An 18,585-nucleotide genomic window follows, 5' to 3' on the forward strand; every position below is an offset into this window, starting at 1 on the left:
CTTATATCAACACAAGAGTTGATGTGAAACTTTATGTCACCTGATGTTGGTTTCATGGATGTTAGGAAAGTGGTAGACACAAAATGACCAGTTTTACTTGGCACACCAAAGGTCCAACCTGGGGAGGGAATCAAGGGACCTTTTTTTTTTTACAAAATAGTCATAATACTCAGAAGTACAATATGGGTTTGATTAAAATCCCACTGAATATGTATGTCATCTTAATACCTTGTTCGTCTTGTAGGAGTTGCAGTGGTAGCAGGAGGCATGGTAACTGTCAGACCTGTAGAAAATTATTATTTTAAAACTTTAAAAATATATAGTAGGTGACAATATTGTGGATTTCAATTTTAATGAATAACATGTCCTACCCTTAGTAATGGTAAAAGTCTGTGAAGTCTGTGTCGTGCGAGACTCAATTGCTTCAATAGAAGAAATTGAAAAAGATCTGTCAGTTTAATGTGTGGACAATTGTGTAGGACAGCATTTTGGTGGAATCCCTTGAGTTGACTTCCACAAAACTAGAAACCAGTTTTTGCCAATTGTTTTTGTTGCTGTTAGTATGCAGACGGGGCCATACAGTGATAAAACCCCCACACATATCCTGTTACTAAAGCTAACTCAAATAAGAACTTGTGTGTCAAGTTTGTAACACTTAATATAATGCTGTGTAATCAAATCCATTGTTGCTTTAAATACAAATATTCTGACATAATTTAACAATAAACCGGGTATATCTGGATCTAATAAATAACAGTGGGATGTGGTGGAGGATGTTAAATCAGCCTCTCTTTTTTTGGTTTGCAAACCCTTACACACTCATTAGTAAACCATGCCACTTTACTGGTGCTGGTTCTCAGAACTAGAACACAACAATATTGATGGATGGGAAAATCAGCAGTCACTCACTGTGTATGGTGATGGAGGATATGCCACTGTTTGGAGATGGAGAATCTTCCTTTCCGAGCTTTACAGTGTAAAAACACATTAACTTTAACACTGTCATTTTAGCAGGTGAATCCTGATTGGCCATCTTCAGCATCTCAGTTCCTGTCATAGTCTGCCGACAAGAGGGGAAACTTCCTCCACCTTTTACCTTACCTGTACAGCCTGGGAAAAAGTACAACTAAATCACAGAGCTTTTATCGGAGGGGCAGTTTGCCAGTTATACAGGAGAAATCAAAAGTCACAGGAAGTGATTGGGAAGGAGGTGCGACTTTCAAAATATAAAAATAGAATTCACACAATGAACAAACCACCTGGTCGGTCCCTACAGCATCGATTTACTTTAATGTTATATCGTAAGATACAATACAAAAGAAAAACATTCCATGATTTCTGTTTCTCTATGGAGTACAAGAGAGTTTGTGTTTCAATGTGCCTGCGCTTTGCTGTACACCATGGCAGATGGAGGTGGCTCATTGGGGATGGTGGAGTAAAAATGATATTCGTCAGGCTAGAAAAGAAAGAAACAAACGGTAAGAAGTCTTTAAATATATGTATATATCACTTTTATATCACTTTCAAACCTATATAGCAAACATTTATACTTTGCTTCATGTTTCACTTACGTCCCTATTTTGAGACTCTTGCCGGTTCAGTTTCTCAGAACCTGCAAGTAAGAGAAAAACCACACACCATGATGATTGTTTTAGTCAATTGAACAATACTAAACCATCTGTATATAAAAAGAGACATGTACGTTTCTGACAGTAATTGTGTTTATTTAAATTTAGACATTGGCAATAAGTCTTCGATGATTAAATATGTGTATGCTGACATAATAATGTATATGTATCAAAAAACGCAATTGTTGTGCTTGCCATTTTTTTTTTATCTGTGAAATGAAAAGATAGATAACTCACTAGTAGGAAAGTCAGAACCAGGTGCTGAAGTGATCACACTGTAGGATTCAGTAATACTTGCAGCAGGTAACTTAAGATTACAAAAAAGAGGGGAGAGGAAGTTAGAGGAACTCAAATAACTTTACACGTTGCTATTCAAATGATTGATTGTTTACGTGAATGTTACAATGGACAACAACAAAAAACTGATTTACCAATTCATGGTCAAGATTTATCATGTACATGTAGTCATCTGCAACAGAAAAAAACACCTCTATAAACGAGAAAACTAAAATTTGAATGCAATACAGTATGTATGAATAATACAGTGTAATACATTTTGACATTACCCTTGGCAGTGGCTTCAGTCCTTTACATATATAAAAGGAAAACAGTTTAAATTAAAAGTACGTCTTCATTGTAATTAAAATAAAAATTGCATTGCATTGTAGGTCAATACATATAATATCCAGAGGGATATATTTCCCTATGTATTTCCCTTATATGTGTTCTACTTTCAACTCCTGGGATTAATGGGGTCATTTGATTGGGGGAGGTGAATAATGTCTCTCCACTGATTCCATAACCAGTGTCTTGCTGCCCTCATGCAAGGCACTGTTTCCAGAACTGTTTCAGTGGCTTTATGCAAGGACCAGCTGCATTACGCAGCTGATTTAAGTGCATGAACTACTGTATGTAGAAGTAGTGAGGGATAATACATTGGTATTCAGCTTTTGCTTAAAAAAGTAAAAGAGAAAAATGTTACCTCTTGTAAGAACAAGTACAACGTTCTAAAAAATGCAACAAAGTGAGAGAGAAGCATTAGTTTAGGCAAAATATTGAAATGACCTTGTATTGGCTGACCAGTAAAGTTCTATTCATGCAGGTGAACAGGTGTAAGTGACATGTATCATTATCATTCTGCTTATTGACTGATACCAATGCCGTTTGATGCCACAGCTCCCTCCACCACCCCAGCTTCCTTCTTATATGGTATTTCATGTTGTTGATTTAAATAATATGATCCCTTATGTGTTTATTACTGGACATACACTTTCTTCTGATCAGATTCTCTGAGAGCTATTTTAAACAGCAGACAGGGAAAATACATCCAAGTGTCACTGGACATTCAAATCAAGTTCTCACCGGCTGTTCTTTTGGTACAGAGAAGTGCCAAACCCAATAAGATAAAACCCACAGTTGCTCCAAGACCAGCCACAGCTACCAGCTTCCATATCCATGTTTCTGTTTTGGAGGCCACAAAGAAGTTTCACTTTCACTTTTAACACAAGGGGTCTGTGTGTACCTTATGAATTTCTTCCAGTGCATGTCACAGCAAATATATATAAAAAGTAGGAACAAGGTATATTGCTTTGCAGTTGAAATGCATATATCATCTAAGTGTCACAAAAATTTAATTTGTGACACTTAATGTGAATTAACATTTTGCAAAAAGGAAATGTTGGTGTAACTCAAACTCAGTTGCTCCAAAAATGTCAAATTGCCTAGGGAATAAAAATACTTTTTGGATTTTAATAATGATCGGTGTCTTAACTCTGAACTATTGTAATGAATAAATCATCAGATCTTTTTAAAGATTTATCACAATGCATGTTGTCATTTTTGATCTATTCATTTTAATATAATATGTAGTATTGTCTACTGATGCCAAATTCATAAGAGTTTGAACAGCAGAGGTCACATTAATTGTAATAGTGAGATTAGCAGTAAATGTTATTCGAGGACACAGAAAGTTTTCATAAACAATTTAAATAACATATTTAATAAATGTCCATGGGTCTATGTGTTGCGTATATCTGTAATTCCTCTATATCTCTGTCTAATAAAGTCAGTCAGTGTGAATCATTGGCAAACTGAGTCGTTTTGTCACCTGATGATGGATACAGTGGTGTGAGGGTAGTAGAAATCAAACTGCTGGTGTCCCTTGGTGTAAAAACAGTCGAACCTAATGGATGAAGGATGAAGAAGAATACATTTCAAAATATTCATAATACTGACATCACAATTCATATATCTGTAGTTCTGTTACCTGATGTTTGTCTTACAGGAGTCGGGGCCTGAGTCCTGCTAACTGTTAGACCTGGTGAATAAAAAAAAAAGCGTTAAAACTTTCAGAATAACAAAAAAAGCAAGTGAAGGATTTGAGACTTCCCAATGTCTTGAGCAGGCGAAAAGAGAAGAAAAATGTAATTTGTGATTAACTAATGTTATCCAATTGTGTTACCTGGTGCTGGTTTCACAGGAGTTACAGAGGTGGAAGGCCACGAAAATTGATTTGTAATGTTTCTCAATTACCATTTAGATATCAATTCATATATCTGTATTTCTGTTACCTGATGTTTGTCTTACAGGAGTTACAGGAGTCGGGGACTGAGGCCTGCTAACTGTTAGACCCAGGGGCCTATTGCATAAAACTAAGATAAGGGATTAACCTAGGATATTTCGGTTATCCTGGCTTGCGTTAGCCATGATCCGGTTGCATAAAAGCGGAGGGACATAAGTTACCATGGAGATTTATCCTTTACGTTTAGCCTGGTCAGGACCAGGCTAAACGTAAAGGATAAACTTATTCTGTTGCCTGACTGGTTCAGTCAGCTGTCACTCCGATCTGAAATCAAGGTTTTTAACAGTTATTCCTTGATCTTCTGTGTACTGCTTTATTTTCATCAGCCTGTTTTAAAGGTACCACATAAAAGACTGCATTGTCATTTAGTTAAATAGTTCTTATTTTTTATTATTTAACCTGAACCATTTATAATTAGATTAAGATGAAATTATATAAATTATAATAATGTATGTGATAGTCTGTTCATATTGCAGGCTATATTTATACGATTGATTATCGATGGCAGATGATGTTGCAAATGTGGGTCAAATAAATCCACTTTGTACCTATAACCATATACAGGTGCGTCTAAAACAAAATAGATTATCAATGAAAAGTTCCTTTTTCTGTAATTTAATTCAAAAAGTGAAATTTAAATATATTCTAGATTCATTACACATGAAGTGAATTGTATCTAGAATAAACATACTTTTCAGAAGGTCGACATTTGAGGATTATAAATCCTTTTTTTGATTGGTTTTAATATTCTAATATTTTGAAATACTGGATATTTTATTCCATGATCAATCAATCATCCAAAAAAAAGGCCTGACATATTTCACTTTGTGTAATGAATCTATGAAAGTTTCACTTTTTGAATGGACTTTCCATGATATTCTATTTTTTAGATGCACCTGCAGACTGCTCACTGTCAACTATTTTATCATAAAACAATGCAGGGACATCAAGATCAGTTGGCAGAGAATACAGTTGCTCTATGAAATGAACTGCCCCCTCACTTACGGGTTAAACTAGCAAGGCATTGTGGGAAAATGGGCCGTCTTTTCCATTTTCACATCAGTAAATCTGTGTTCGATCTCTGGGTCTACTTCTGAAAGCTGTGGGCTGGCACTTAACAGAATTACTTACACCTGGCTTGACAAAGCAGCCCCTTGTCATCCTGGATTGGCGTTTATGCAACTGACTAATCCAAAGTGCCCAGGCTAGACTTTGTCAAGGCTGGCTTTATCAATAATCCTGGATATCTTAATTCCACTTTTATGCAATAGGCCCCTGGTGAATAAAAGAAAACGTTTTGAAACGTTCAGAATAACAAAAATAGCAAGTGATGGGTTTGAGACTTCCCAATCTCTTGAGCAGGCGACAGATAACATTTTGAGCCTTTTCTAGAATTGATTTGAAATGATGTTTCTCAATCACCATTTAGATAGCATGTCCTACCTGTGGTCAAAGTGAATGCTGATTTTGTGGGAGACGTGCTTGAATCTCTTTCCACTGTATAAACAGTAAAAGGAGAGGGATTTGAACCTGTCAATTTAATGTGTGTACAAATAAATTAACATGAGTGCTATTTCTCCTGTTTGCAATCAGTAAAACAAAACTTTTTACATACATGGTTGCCCATAAAGTCATGAAACATTGTGATAATGTGATTTATTCTTGAAAGATAAAGTGTAAATCTTCAAGAAATTATTTCACTACAGCTGCCCTATGTGGTCTTGCGTTGTCCTATTGCAGCCTAAAGTTGTTCCCAGACCCTTCTTGCTTGTGGGAGGCAACCGTTCTCCAGGATTTCCCTGTACAGGGCGGTGTTGACGTTTCCATCCAGCACCACCCATGGCGTTTTTCCTCCATAATGAAAACCGGCCCATACCTTCTTAGCCGCTGCCTGCCCAATTGCAATAGTATCCAGCTGCAGCCCAATTGTGTTTAAGCCTGAATACACAGTTGGCAAACGATAATTGTGGTTTCATTTTCACTGCGATATGTTTGGATGAGATTGATCAATACAGTTTTGAGAAGATATACGCTTTATCTATGAAGAATAATTCACATTGTCACAATCATTTCATGAGGTCAAAAATATTTTATTCCAACTTTATGTGCGACCATGTATAGGCCTATATGCAGTATATAGAGAGAGAATACCAAGAACATGGTCTCAGCAACATTGTTCTAGGGCTGTTAGCTGGTCAGCCGGTCCACTATTTTGGCTGAGACTAAAAATACTTGGTGGATTGCCATTTAAGATGGGACCGATTCAATCAAAGGGTTAGGGTTAGGGTTAGGTTTCTGAACATTGTAAATATGCTTTTGAACACATGCATGGGAAAAGTTCAAAACAGTTAGCCTATAGCCTAATAAATGACTTTGGAATTAATTAGTATTTGATGCATGTTTGTAAGGTTTTATTCTTTTATTACAAAGTCAAAGTAAATCTTCAACCTCACACAAGTAACATTCAACCATAGACCTATTAGCATTCAACATGCTGATACCTAATGATTTTTCTGTGTGTGAGGTGGGTCTGAGCAACGCTGTTATAACAATCACAACGTTCACTGTAATACTTAATTCAACAGGTTAATTAACTTAATGGGAATGGGAATAGTTTATTGCCCTTTTCCCCTCCTTTTTTCAATCCATCAAATATGACACCGTGGTACTTGAGTTGTCTTGCATTAACAATAAATGATTACATAGTAAAAAAAAAATGGGAAAAGCAGTCACTCACTGTTTATTCTGATGGAGCAAATTTCACTGTGTGCAGATGGAGAATTTAAGGCTCCAAGCTTTCTGGTATAATAACACTCCAATATTACGTCTGCAGGTGAAGTCTGATGAGTAATTTCCAGAAGCTTAGTTCCTGTCAGAGTCTTATGACACGTGGGTTCTATGAGAGTTATTTCACTTAAAATAAAGAAAAAATAACACTGAGACACAGAAACATCTAATGGAGTCTCACAGTTTAGTGTGACAATGTCTTTCTCTGTGATCACCGGTGTATTCACTGTCAGTTTAGGGGAAGGCGAAGCTGTAAATATAAAGTTAAACAACTGTAAGAGCACAACGCTTAATAGCTGCAACATTAGGATGATATTCATGAAGAGAAAATGTGATTTGCAGTTGTAACAGCACGGTTGGACATAGAATACAAAAGATGTGCAGAGACTGACCTTGTACTTGAATCTTGTGAAAGGCATCTGTTAGAGATACAACATGTTAGATAAATAGACACAATAAAAGTTCATAATTAATTATAACAATAGGTGAAAATATATGTCAAGATATATTTTTCTTAGTCCCAGTGTGGAAATTGGTTCAGACTCTGCACTGCCTGTCTACAATATATGTTTAAAAAATAAACAGCACAGAACAACAAGGAAATAAGACGAACAATGTAAAATCATCAACTACAAAAAAGATAAAATGTAAGTGTGGTGTAGAATAACAGGCTTATTCTTAATGTCTTGTTTGCGTGTGTGCACTTGCATTAGTTTGCCATAACTCAATTCATAATTAAAAACATAACTTACACATGAGGAAGACAAACAACAGGGGTCCAGCCATGATGAATCTGAATACTGAGACTGTCCACAACCTTCTGACACACGGAGTCTGACAAATGTCACTTTACAGGACACGCTCTCAGGAAAACCACAGCAAGTATCAGAGCGGAAGCACTCAAATAGGCCACATAAATAACCCAACCTTTGTTCACAAAGTGCTCCAACTTTTACGCACACTCTTGTGCTCCTGCATTTGCTGTCTGTTTAAGCGAACATGCTGCTATTCACGTTTTGTCCTGATCAATTCAACACTAATATAAAAGTTTGCCTCATATTTCCAAAATAAAGCTGCACAGTTGCTCTAGTTGGTGTTGAACTCGCCAAAATAATGACGCTGTAAGAATTTTGGAAAAGGCTAACATGGAGGAGTTCCCAGTTATAATATGTTTGAATGTGAATAATTCCAACAGATTGCTGAGGTATAGGCCTATTGTTGTTGGATCTTGTTGCAGCTCAAACATATTTCAGTCATGTCTTATTTCAATAAGTTTAATATTATATTAACAACAGCCAGCAACACATTCTTTGTTGTGAAACTGTAGGAAAATAGTGTGTGCTTAGTTAGTGGATGCCAAAGTCCATGACTGACAATCAGTGAATGTTTTCTGGATTGGAATTTGAAAGTGGACACATTCAAATACAGCAATTTAAAAAAAGATGAAGGGAAAAGTGACAGAGGAAAGAGGCTGACTCTTTTCGCTTCGATCCCGCTCGCTTTAATTAACCGAATGATTTGCACCTGACGCGATATGATTCACCTGGTCTCATTTCACCGGAAACAACCGCATAAAGAGGTAGACGCTGAACGTGCATATAGGCAGCGTATTTTTAGACTTCACGTAACCTGCTGCTTTCTCTCTCTTGTTTTTTTAATATAGGCCTATATTGCATTCTCAGTTATGCCTCCTAAAAAGCGCGCCGCAGAGACTGCCGATCCGCCCGTGTCAACCAGTGATGCCCCGGTGGGAGACAAAGAAGACAAAACATCAGGTCTGATCGCACACGACAGATTCAGAAAAATGTGACTGAACCCTATATTATAGCCTTTTTACAAGTTTCCTAAAGCTAGAAATTAAGTAGGCTATGCTATGTGTATGTTTCTCTAGATGCTGCAGCGCTGCGTAAACTTGCAGCTCATCCCTCCACAGCCATTATGGTGAAAGAGGCACTTAAAGAGTTGGACTCACGCAAAGGGGTTTCATCCCAGGCGATACAGAATTATATCAAACAAAAATATCCCTCGGTGGATTTGGTAAGGTTGAAGCACTTGGTCCGTAGAGCCCTGAAAAAAGGAATCGAGACAGGCACGTTGGTGAGGCCTGCCAACTCCAACGTTACTACAGGCGCAACGGGGAAATTTAGGGTAAGAGGACTGTCTGCAGCTTTACCAAAACAGGTCAAATCACGACGCTAATCGGGTTTTTGTCGTCCCCTCGTCTTCAGCTCGCTCCAAATGTCAAGGAGGCAAAGCGAAAGACTGAGAACGCAGATCCTAATGTGCAAAAAGCGCCTAAAACAGCCAAAGGTGAAGCCAAGAAGCCCAAAAAAGCAGGTATGAATAAAATGGTAATGTCCCTAAAACATGTAAAAAGAATATTGTAAGTTGTTTTAATGGCATGTCGCTTTTAAAGGTGCCCTGAAGAAAGACCCTGCTGATGACCAGTCGGAGTTACAGGAGGTGAGTTTCCTATGGGTGGTTTTCAAAAACAAATATTTTTAAGAGAAATGCACTAATTCCTAGTAGATTGTTATGAAGATAATTTCACTTATGTTCAAATAATGACCATAACTGTTTTCTAATAAAGACGTTTTTTTTTTACATGGGGAGGGGGGGTGGTCCCTATGAAAATGTTATTATATTACAGTGAAAATGTGCCATCTTATGGCTATTTGCCTAAACCAATGACATAAAATGGAAAATATCCTAATAAAGAACTAACAGAATTTCAAATGTTTAAACTTCATTTTGGGGTTGACTGGACTTATTGTCTCATTAGGGAGTTGTGCAGCATTGACTTTTTTTTTTTTTTGTCCCCATTTTTTTTATTTTTTAGGACTCAAAACCTGCCAAAAAGTCAAAGAAAGCCGAAGAGAATGCTACCTCAAAGAAAGCCGAACAGACTGCTACCTCAAAGGTTGCTCCAGCAAAGAAGCCAAAAGCTAAGAAAGCTGCAGAGAAGGGGGATGGCGAGGAAACCCCTGCTTCATCTGAAACTAAACCAGCAAAGATCACCAAGGAGGTGAAGGAGCCCAAGGGCAAGGCTGCTAAAGCAGTCAATGATGCACCTGCTACCAAAGCAACTGGGAGACGAGGGAAGAAGACCGCAGAGTAAATTTATAATTGTGTTTTTTTTTTTTTAAACTGTTTTGCAATAAAATATTAATTTTTTGGAGCTCTTGTGTCTATATTTTTATTTAACTTTCAGATGAAACTGCCGATTTGGCTGCGTTTCAATTTAGCAGCATAACTGTAGGAGAACACTGTCGTTTTTTGGCTAATTTATTTGAAAGGAAGCAACGTTTTGCAAACGACATCAGGCATGACTTGTCGATTGACAAACGTTGCTTCCTTTCAAATAAATTACTTTTGGCAAACGCCTTCATCCACTGTGCAGAGATATTTTTTAACAATTTACGGCACTGTCCTACGATATATAAGTAGCCTCCCATATCATTTTATTTCAGTTGTATTTAGGCTTTTGTTGATGGAATTAAAGACCAACATAGGGGAACTTCTGGTCAGTGACGCAGCACAATCTAATGGATGCAGGCGTTTGACTCATCAAGTGAGAACCTGGACATTTTTGAGAAGTTTGAGCTATGGAATGTAAAATATGGGTCCTTAATGCTTTCATACATTTTCAATATATTCCTGAAGATGCTCGAGTTGAGACCATTTATTGATAGTTTCCCTTCTCAGGATGTAAAGTGCAGAGAGATTGAATGAGATACTCTGAAATGGCATCCAAGTGCCTCCGGAGGGAGAAGAGTACCACAAGAAGTAGAGGAATAAGTGGGCATTTTTTCATCAGGTGGACCACACAAGTAGCCACCGTGGACACAAACATTAGAACCACTGCCGTAATGGCCAGCAGCACATTGATTAGCTTTTCAAGAGGAGTCTGTGCTGTGGCGTTCTCCAAACCTTCAAGCTGTGCCACTTGCTGCTGCAGCTCCATCTTGGAGAGGCGTGTCTGACATGTGCCCAGCGCCTCCTACAGGTCAGAGAAAAATTGTCAGTGCAAGAATGACTACAGTAAAAACATACAGCACCCCTAGTTTTATGAAGACCTTTTCCATTACAAATATTGTGATTTGTGACTAACCAGCTGCAGAACCTCATAGCAAAATGAAGTTACTGGACCTTTGTTAATCCAGTGTCTGTGAAATGTGTAAAGTTTTTCTATACTGGAATAGGCACCAAATTTGCTCCGTTGGGATTTTTTTAAATGCTGAATATTCCGGTAACACTTTACAATAAGGTACACAAAAAAAGAGTAGTTACCCTTTTAAAAAGGTTAGTTACCCTTTTGAAAAGAGTAGTTACCCTTTTCAAAAAGAGTAGTTACACTTTTCAAAAAGAGTAGTTACCCTTTTTGAAAAGAGTAGTTACCCTTTTTGAAAAGAGTAGTTACCCTTTTCAAAAAGAGTAGTTACACTTTTGAAAAGAGTAGTTACCCTTTTGAAAAGAGTAGTTACCCTTTTGGAAAAGAGTAGTTACCCTTTTCGAAAAGAGTAGTTACCCTTTTTGAAAAGAGTAGTTACCCTTTTTGAAAAGAGTAGTTACCCTTTTCAAAAAGAGTAGTTACACTTTTGAAAAGAGTAGTTACCCTTTTGAAAAGAGTAGTTACCCTTTTCAAAAAGAGTAGTTACCTTTTTCGAAAAGAGTAGTTACCCTTTTTGAAAAGAGTAGTTACCCTTTTCAAAAAGAGTAGTTACACTTTTGAAAAGAGTAGTTACCCTTTTGAAAAGAGTAGTTACCCTTTTGAAAAGAGTAGTTACCCTTTTCAAAAAGAGTAGTTACCCTTTTCGAAAAGAGTAGTTACCCTTTTTGAAAAGAGTAGTTACCCTTTTGAAAAGGTTAGTTACACTTTTGAAAAGAGTAGTTACCCTTTTGAAAAGAGTAGTTACCCTTTTCAAAAAGAGTAGTTACCCTTTTTGAAAAGAGTAGTTACCCTTTTGAAAAGAGTAGTTACCCTTTTCAAAAGAGTAGTTACCCTTTTCAAAAAGAGTAGTTACACTTTTGAAAAGAGTAGTTACCCTTTTCAAAAAGAGTAGTTACCCTTTTCGAGAAGAGTAGTTACCCTTTTTGAAAAGAGTAGTTACCCTTTTTGAAAAGAGTAGTTACCCTTTTCAAAAAGAGTAGTTACACTTTTGAAAAGAGTAGTTACCCTTTTGAAAAGAGTAGTTACCCTTTTCAAAAAGAGTAGTTACCCTTTTTGAAAAGAGTAGTTACCCTTTTTGAAAAGAGTAGTTACCCTTTTAAAAAGGTTAGTTACCCTTTTGAAAAGGTTAGTTACCCTTTTGAAAAAGAGTAGTTACCCTTTTGAAAAAGAGTAGTTACCCTTTTGAAAAGGTTAGTTACCCTTTTGAAAAGGTACGTTTTTGAATTTTCTCCATCCACTTAGAATGGGGCTGTGGAGTCATTTTTGGAAAATAACATTTCAGATCCACATACATATTTTCATATATTTTCATATTTTCGGGGTCCTGGGGCCCATTCCAGAGGAGGTAATTTCAAACTCCTGAAAAAGTTGAACATTTTGAAAGTTATTAGAGGAAAAGCATTCTCAAACTCTCGACTTAGGCAAATTTCACTTAGTTCAAAAGGGTAACTAACCTTTTCAAAAGGGTAACTACTCTTTTTGAAAAGGGTAACTACTCTTTTCAAAAAGGGTAACTACTCTTTTCGAAAAGGGTAACTACTCTTTTCAAAAGGGTAACTACTCTTTTCAAAAGTGTAACTACTCTTTTCGAAAAGGGTAACTACTCTTTTCGAAAAGGGTAACTACTCTTTTCCAAAAGGGTAACTACTCTTTTCAAAAGGGTAACTACTCTTTTCAAAAGTGTAACTACTCTTTTTGAAAAGGGTAACTACTCTTTTCAAAAAGGGTAACTACTCTTTTCAAAAAGGGTAACTACTCTTTTTGAAAAGTGTAACTACTCTTTTTGAAAAGGGTAACTACTCTTTTCAAAAGGGTAACTAACCTTTTTAAAAGGGTAACTACTCTTTTTTTGTGTACCTTATTGTAAAGTGTTACCCAAATTGGTCATGAAGCAGAACACACGGCAAGTTTCCTTATGTTAGTGGATGTTGTGCTTTAGTTGTGCAGTTTCCAAAACTATTTTTTAATAACACTGCATTAGGTGCCCTGGGGTTGTAGGGAACTTGGCAAAGGACAGGTGTAACCAATATTAATTGTTTGGTCAATCTAGTAAAAGCCTGGAGTTGGCTCCAAAAAATGGAACACAGACATGATTAATCTTATTGGTATTAAAGCGGCAGTTGAGAGTTTTTTTACTGTAATATTTGGCAAAACTGTCATAATAGCCATTCAGCTATATGTAGGTGAAGTGGTCTGAAAATATTTTTTTATCACTTTGCTCCCCCCTGCCTCTGTGTGCTGCCCCCCAAAATTGCCACCGCTCATGTTAATTTTGACCAATCAGAGCGAGGTCAGATTCTCCGTTCTTATTGGCTGTGGGACCTTGGCAACGACGTTGATGCGTCAGTTGCGTGAGCGTTCACGACCCTAGCAGTCTGACACTAGCCTACTGTTTGGTACAAGGCTACTACGGCGGACAGCGAGTGGCAATGTCTTCACAAACGAACCCTCAATTTACCATTCCCAGGATACTAACAACTAACACCGCTAAGACAGCAAAAAAACGAGGAAAGACGAATATTGAAAAGTTAACTGCTGAAAGGGAGACGGAGAGAGCTTGAAAAAAAGTACACCGGCCATGTCTTCTTGCCCTATCACATCAAGACCTCTCCGACCGCGACCTCGCGACTTTTTTTTTCAAAACAGCGACAAGCGACAAATCTAGCTTTTTTTCTGGTGTTATTGGTGACTTTTTTCGCCAAAGCAAGTATCATCTCTTCTCAACGAGCAGCGGGAGCCCCGAGCTGAGAGGTGTAGGCTATCTCCTGCTCTGACCGCAGCTGGGAGGGGCTGCTGCGCAAGGACCGGGCCGTCTGTCAGTGCTCTGTGACGGGGGACGGGCCAGGAGGCTCCCGCTGCTCGTTGAGAAGCGTTAAAAGTGATATTTGCTTCGGCGAAAAAGTCACCAATTACACCAGAAAAAAGCTAGATTTGTCGCTTGTCGCTGTTTTGAAAAAAAGTCGCCAGGGGGGCTGAAAAGTAGCTAAATATAGCGACAAAATCGCTAAGTTGGCAACACTGCCCGAGTAGCCCCTCCCAGCTGCGGTCAGAGCAGGAGCATTGATAGGAGATACACACACACCTCTCCGCTCTGTTACAATTAGTTTGCTATCTTGCCTGGCTGTTACAGCTACTTTTGTTAGGCCTACCAGCACACTTACAATGATTTTAAGCTAACATACATGGTATGTCTGTGATTAAAATGTATGCTCAATATGTACGTATGTAGTTATCATTACTAATGTTTAATCACCTCGGAATCGGACATGGTGTTTGTCTCCTGTCAATGTAACTGAATTCACATGAACGCGCGAAGCTGTCGTTCAGAGGGAGGAGCTACAGCAGGTAGAGCGTTGGGGAAACAGCCGTTGGGATCCCAACGGCTCAAATTATCAACTGCAGCTTTAAGTTAACACCTGTGCTTTTCTTGCTTTGTCATGTCCAAATGTCTGCTGCGATAAAAAAAAACCTATAGCAGCGACGCCTACGGTAATATCTGTTGCTCCTTCGTAAGCCTGGTAAGCAATCTTCTCCTCCATGCTGGCTAGTTCCTCATTCAAGTTCGAAATTTCATTCTGGTGCAGTTCTGTCAAGTCATTGAGCTGCTCTTCTAAACGTTCACATCTGCAAAATTGTATCAACAGAAAATTAAGACAGATTAATTTTAGAGATGGGTATTTTCAAACCTTTCGAGTGATAAGCTACATATGCTACCTGTATCGTTCCTCTTGCAGGGCATCCACAATCACTGTGTACTTAAGTTGGTGGCAGGCTTTTACATTCTCCAAACATTCCTCGAGACGAACTTGGTTTTCCCTAAGCTCCTGGAGCTCAAGGAACATAGCATCAAAGTCTGAGGCCTGGGCATGGTCAGGTGTATTGTCCCTGGAACTAGGAGAACCTCCACGGGCTCCCACATTGCCTGAAGTACAGCTACAACAGTCTTCCTCTCTGTCATATTTTGGGCTGGACTGCAGCTGTTCTGTTTTAAGTATCCTCGTTCCCCCAGGGCCAACAGCCTCTACTCCCTGGGTTTCTCCCACGTCTGTCAGGGCTGCAATGTTATCAGTGCTGCCAAACTTGTGCAGATTGAGGGAGATTTTGCTCACAGCTCCAGTGGCAGAATAAGTGGCTCAAAAAGAAGCTAGAGAGATCGCCTGCAATGAACAGGATTGGAAACAAGTTATACCTATGAAACAGTATCTGCTACGCCAACAGCATTCTTAAAGAGCAATTTGCAGGTTAAAAAAAAACCGAGATTGATTCATAACCTACTCTGGACATGCCCATTCAAAAAGAGTATGAAGGATTTTATATGTTTTTCAAAACACAAGTATGTAAATTCTGAGAGAAAAGTGGCGTTTTTGAGCTACGCTGCTAAAAAGTTCACAGCATTCGAATACGTCACGGGAGGGAGTCGTGAGAACCTGACCGAACCTAACAGCTTCAACCTAATGCACAGTAGTAGGTAGTAGTGAATTGAACTGTTGTCATTTAGTGGGTTCCTTTTTGTTCTGTAGTTTTACATTGCATTTTTTAAAGTAATGGATAAGTATTGTGTATTGTGGAAAAGTAGTCCACGGTGTAACAGTACATAAGCCGCGCTAGCTAGCTGTAGTCACCGGGTGTGTTTAGACGTGAAGAGACGGGACTACTATCACTGCCGCAGCCACCTCCCTCACGAAACACACGGTGTTTTCCCGATCATTTTAGACAGGACAGGAGGCTTATTACGTGACACGGTGAAGTTGAGGAGGGGATACCCATACAACAACAGGACCTGCGTGGTTTAATAAACAGCTGAGCTGCTTCACAATCTCTGTCCCGAGCCGCAGCTGGACTGACGGTCACGGACACACGGTGGGACACAGACCTATGGGTCTAGCTAGGGAGGACAGGACACGGAGCCGTCAGAGATTCATACCACGGACATTATGAACTGTAAGTCTTGTTTGCTAATGTTTTTAAACTTCCAAAGTTAGTTTCCAAAGTAAGTTTCAATGGTGAGAGAAGCAACGTGTGGTTATAATTTATTGCTGGCAGCAAAACCACTAGCTAACAAGTCATAACCCATGGTCATAATCAATTTACTGTATGTTGTATTTACTTTAATTTGATCGTCAATGCTTTTATTCCTATTGTAGAAAACATCTGATAAATCACTCGCTCTCTTTCTCTCGCTCGCCCGCCCGCTCTCTCCCCCGTGTGGTAACGTTAGAGCAGCAGCATGTGGAGTTACAATTAGTCCGAGACTATAGTTTCATAACAGGTATCAATAGGCTACTCCTGTCCGTGTTAGATAACCTACACAACACTAGTTCACTTACTGCTGAAACAATAGCAACCATTTACAACATGATCGCAGTGTAGGCTTGTGGTAGTCTGGCTGCGACGTGGACACAGCACCTTAGCTAACGCTCAGTAGTAAGTCATAGTGAGCCTGTAAACATGCCATCACTCCCGTCCATATTTCTGTTATTATTTAGTTTTATTTTCTGATCCTTGACTTGTCCTGGTCTCTTAGACATTATGGGATCACAATTCTAAGTTTGTGTCCCGTCATATCCACATGAATATATGTTTACAGGTGTCCAAAATATCACTAAAACGCATTCCTTTCTATTGTTCGAATGGACCGCAGTCCCTCCCGTGACGTCACGGCCTTGTACCTTTTTTAAGATGCGGATGAACAATTCTCGCACACAAATAGCTCCAGAAGCCACTGTGATGTATATTTTTAAATAATTTTTTTTAAATCGAGTAGTTGAATTTTTTTCCTATATGCTGTTTAACTGGGGTCTCTAACCTGCACATTGCTCTTTAACTTAAATTTCACATTGCATAAAAATGCAATTTAGTCTTAGGTTATGTGAAAGAATGACAAATTCATTTCAGAGTTTTCAAGGTCAGAATCTCCCCATGAAACATAGGCCTACCAGTATTTACTATCTTGACCCCTTCATCCAGGGCTCTGAATTAAATGTTGATTTTAATTCATTAATGGCCTAATCACACACTTTAGTTTTGATGTCAAATGTATGAGATTCATAAAATGAGAAGTAGTAGGCTAGGTTAATGTAGGGAATATGCTTTTTGTAATAGGCTTAGGAGGGAACTAATTTACTTCGTTATATTGGCAGATTGCCAGACCTACTCACCTGGCTGCGTCAAATTAAGTGTCTGCTTCAGTGACATCCAACTTGCTAAGCTCCTCATCAACAGCTAGATGTATTTAACGTTAATGGTTTGATTCTGTAAACAACCATAATCAGTTTTATGTTCGACGTTCAGCTTGCTACTATTGCGTGCAGTTTGTTTTTTAGCAGCTAAAGCTAAACCAACAACTGCTAACAGATTTCCACGTTGCTGAGCAACGGTAAAATAATCAGTCAGCTCTTTTATTTTAGTTAGGCTAGCTAGACATTTTAGTAAGTCGTAATATACAAACGTTTTCGTGTAAGAAGTAAAATTGAATGCTGGATTCCTTTTTTAATGACCCATAACGTTATTCCAGCAAGGTACCAGGATCTCAACAGCCACCCTTAATGATAATAATAACAAACAGCCCTTTCCTAAGGCAGTCTCATGTGTCATGGCATCCCTACCTACCTACCCTACACTTCCAGATGTTGGCGGTAGGAGTAGCCCAGTAAACTAAGTTAAGGCTAGGCTCCATTTTTTTCACCTTTGCAACAAGTAGGCCTAACCAAATAGGCCTACAGAAAAAATTACTTATCTTGAGGACCAATGGACCATCATTCTACCACTCTGTCACACTTTAAAAATAGTAATAGGTAGGCCTATGCCTGTGTTATGGCCCTTAATCTAAATTAGTTAAAGATTAATAATGTGTCCTACATTTTGGGATGGGCTGTTAATTCTTTAAACTAGTGACTAGCCCTGTAGGCCTTTTCGCAAAACATAGGCCTAGCCTAGCCCTACTCTTTTAATTAAAGGTACATTTTACAGAATAGACTTGGTAGTCAATAATGTTTTTAAATAATGTATAATTGCTTAAATATTTTTTTTTATTCTATTTCCTTAGAATGAGCTTTTTGTAAGCAGGGTTTGCCACCATGGAGGCCACCATTTTGCACTGCCATGATTCTTTAGTAGCACAGAATGGACAAACGTAATGGTCATATGCATACGTCTGTGGAACACCCTGCCTGATAACCTGAGGGCCGCAGAGAGTGTTGATATTTTTAAGGACAAACTAAAAACGTACCTTTTTAGTCAGGTTTTTTAATTAAGCAACTTTTTATTCAGTTATATCATTATTTTATATCTTTTATAGCCTATTTTATATATGTAGCCTGCTTTTATTTACTTTTTATAACTACTTTTATTAGTTATTTTATTTATTATCACTATTTTTAATTCTAATTTCATTAATTTCTATCCTATGTAATTTGATT

At 38.2% G+C, this 18,585-nt stretch overlaps 2 protein-coding genes and 1 long non-coding RNA gene across 3 annotated transcripts; 1 reads left to right on the plus strand and 2 right to left on the minus strand.

Moving 5' to 3' along the window:
• Window positions 1–226: 226 nt before the first annotated feature.
• On the minus strand, window positions 227–1,041 carry LOC307250118. Its single transcript, XR_013844866.1, has 3 exons — window positions 910–1,041; window positions 372–422; window positions 227–283 (listed from the first exon to the last, which is right to left on the minus strand). It is a non-coding gene; the product is annotated as an uncharacterized lncRNA (long non-coding RNA).
• Window positions 1,042–1,372: 331 nt separating this feature from the next.
• Window positions 1,373–7,782, minus strand: LOC307249709 (uncharacterized protein; the record flags this gene model as incomplete). Its single annotated transcript, XM_080026560.1, has 13 exons — window positions 1,373–1,456; window positions 1,572–1,612; window positions 1,866–1,935; window positions 2,060–2,097; window positions 2,195–2,214; window positions 2,611–2,635; window positions 2,991–3,089; window positions 3,736–3,810; window positions 3,895–3,945; window positions 4,199–4,249; window positions 7,178–7,246; window positions 7,389–7,415; window positions 7,749–7,782. The coding sequence occupies 13 exons, from the start codon at window positions 7,780–7,782 to the stop codon at window positions 1,373–1,375; spliced, it is 684 nt and encodes a 227-aa protein (XP_079882686.1).
• Window positions 7,783–8,680: 898 nt separating this feature from the next.
• h1m (linker histone H1M) lies at window positions 8,681–10,114 on the plus strand (the record flags this gene model as incomplete). Its single annotated transcript, XM_080026561.1, has 5 exons — window positions 8,681–8,771; window positions 8,888–9,144; window positions 9,225–9,333; window positions 9,413–9,459; window positions 9,836–10,114. 5 exons carry the CDS (start codon window positions 8,681–8,683, stop codon window positions 10,112–10,114), a joined length of 783 nt encoding a protein of 260 aa, XP_079882687.1.
• Between the last annotated feature and the right edge of the window lie 8,471 nt (window positions 10,115–18,585).

Source organism: Ammodytes marinus (genome assembly GCF_949987685.1).
Source record: "Ammodytes marinus genome assembly, chromosome: 4".
NCBI classification, from domain to species: Eukaryota; Metazoa; Chordata; class Actinopteri; order Uranoscopiformes; family Ammodytidae; genus Ammodytes; species Ammodytes marinus.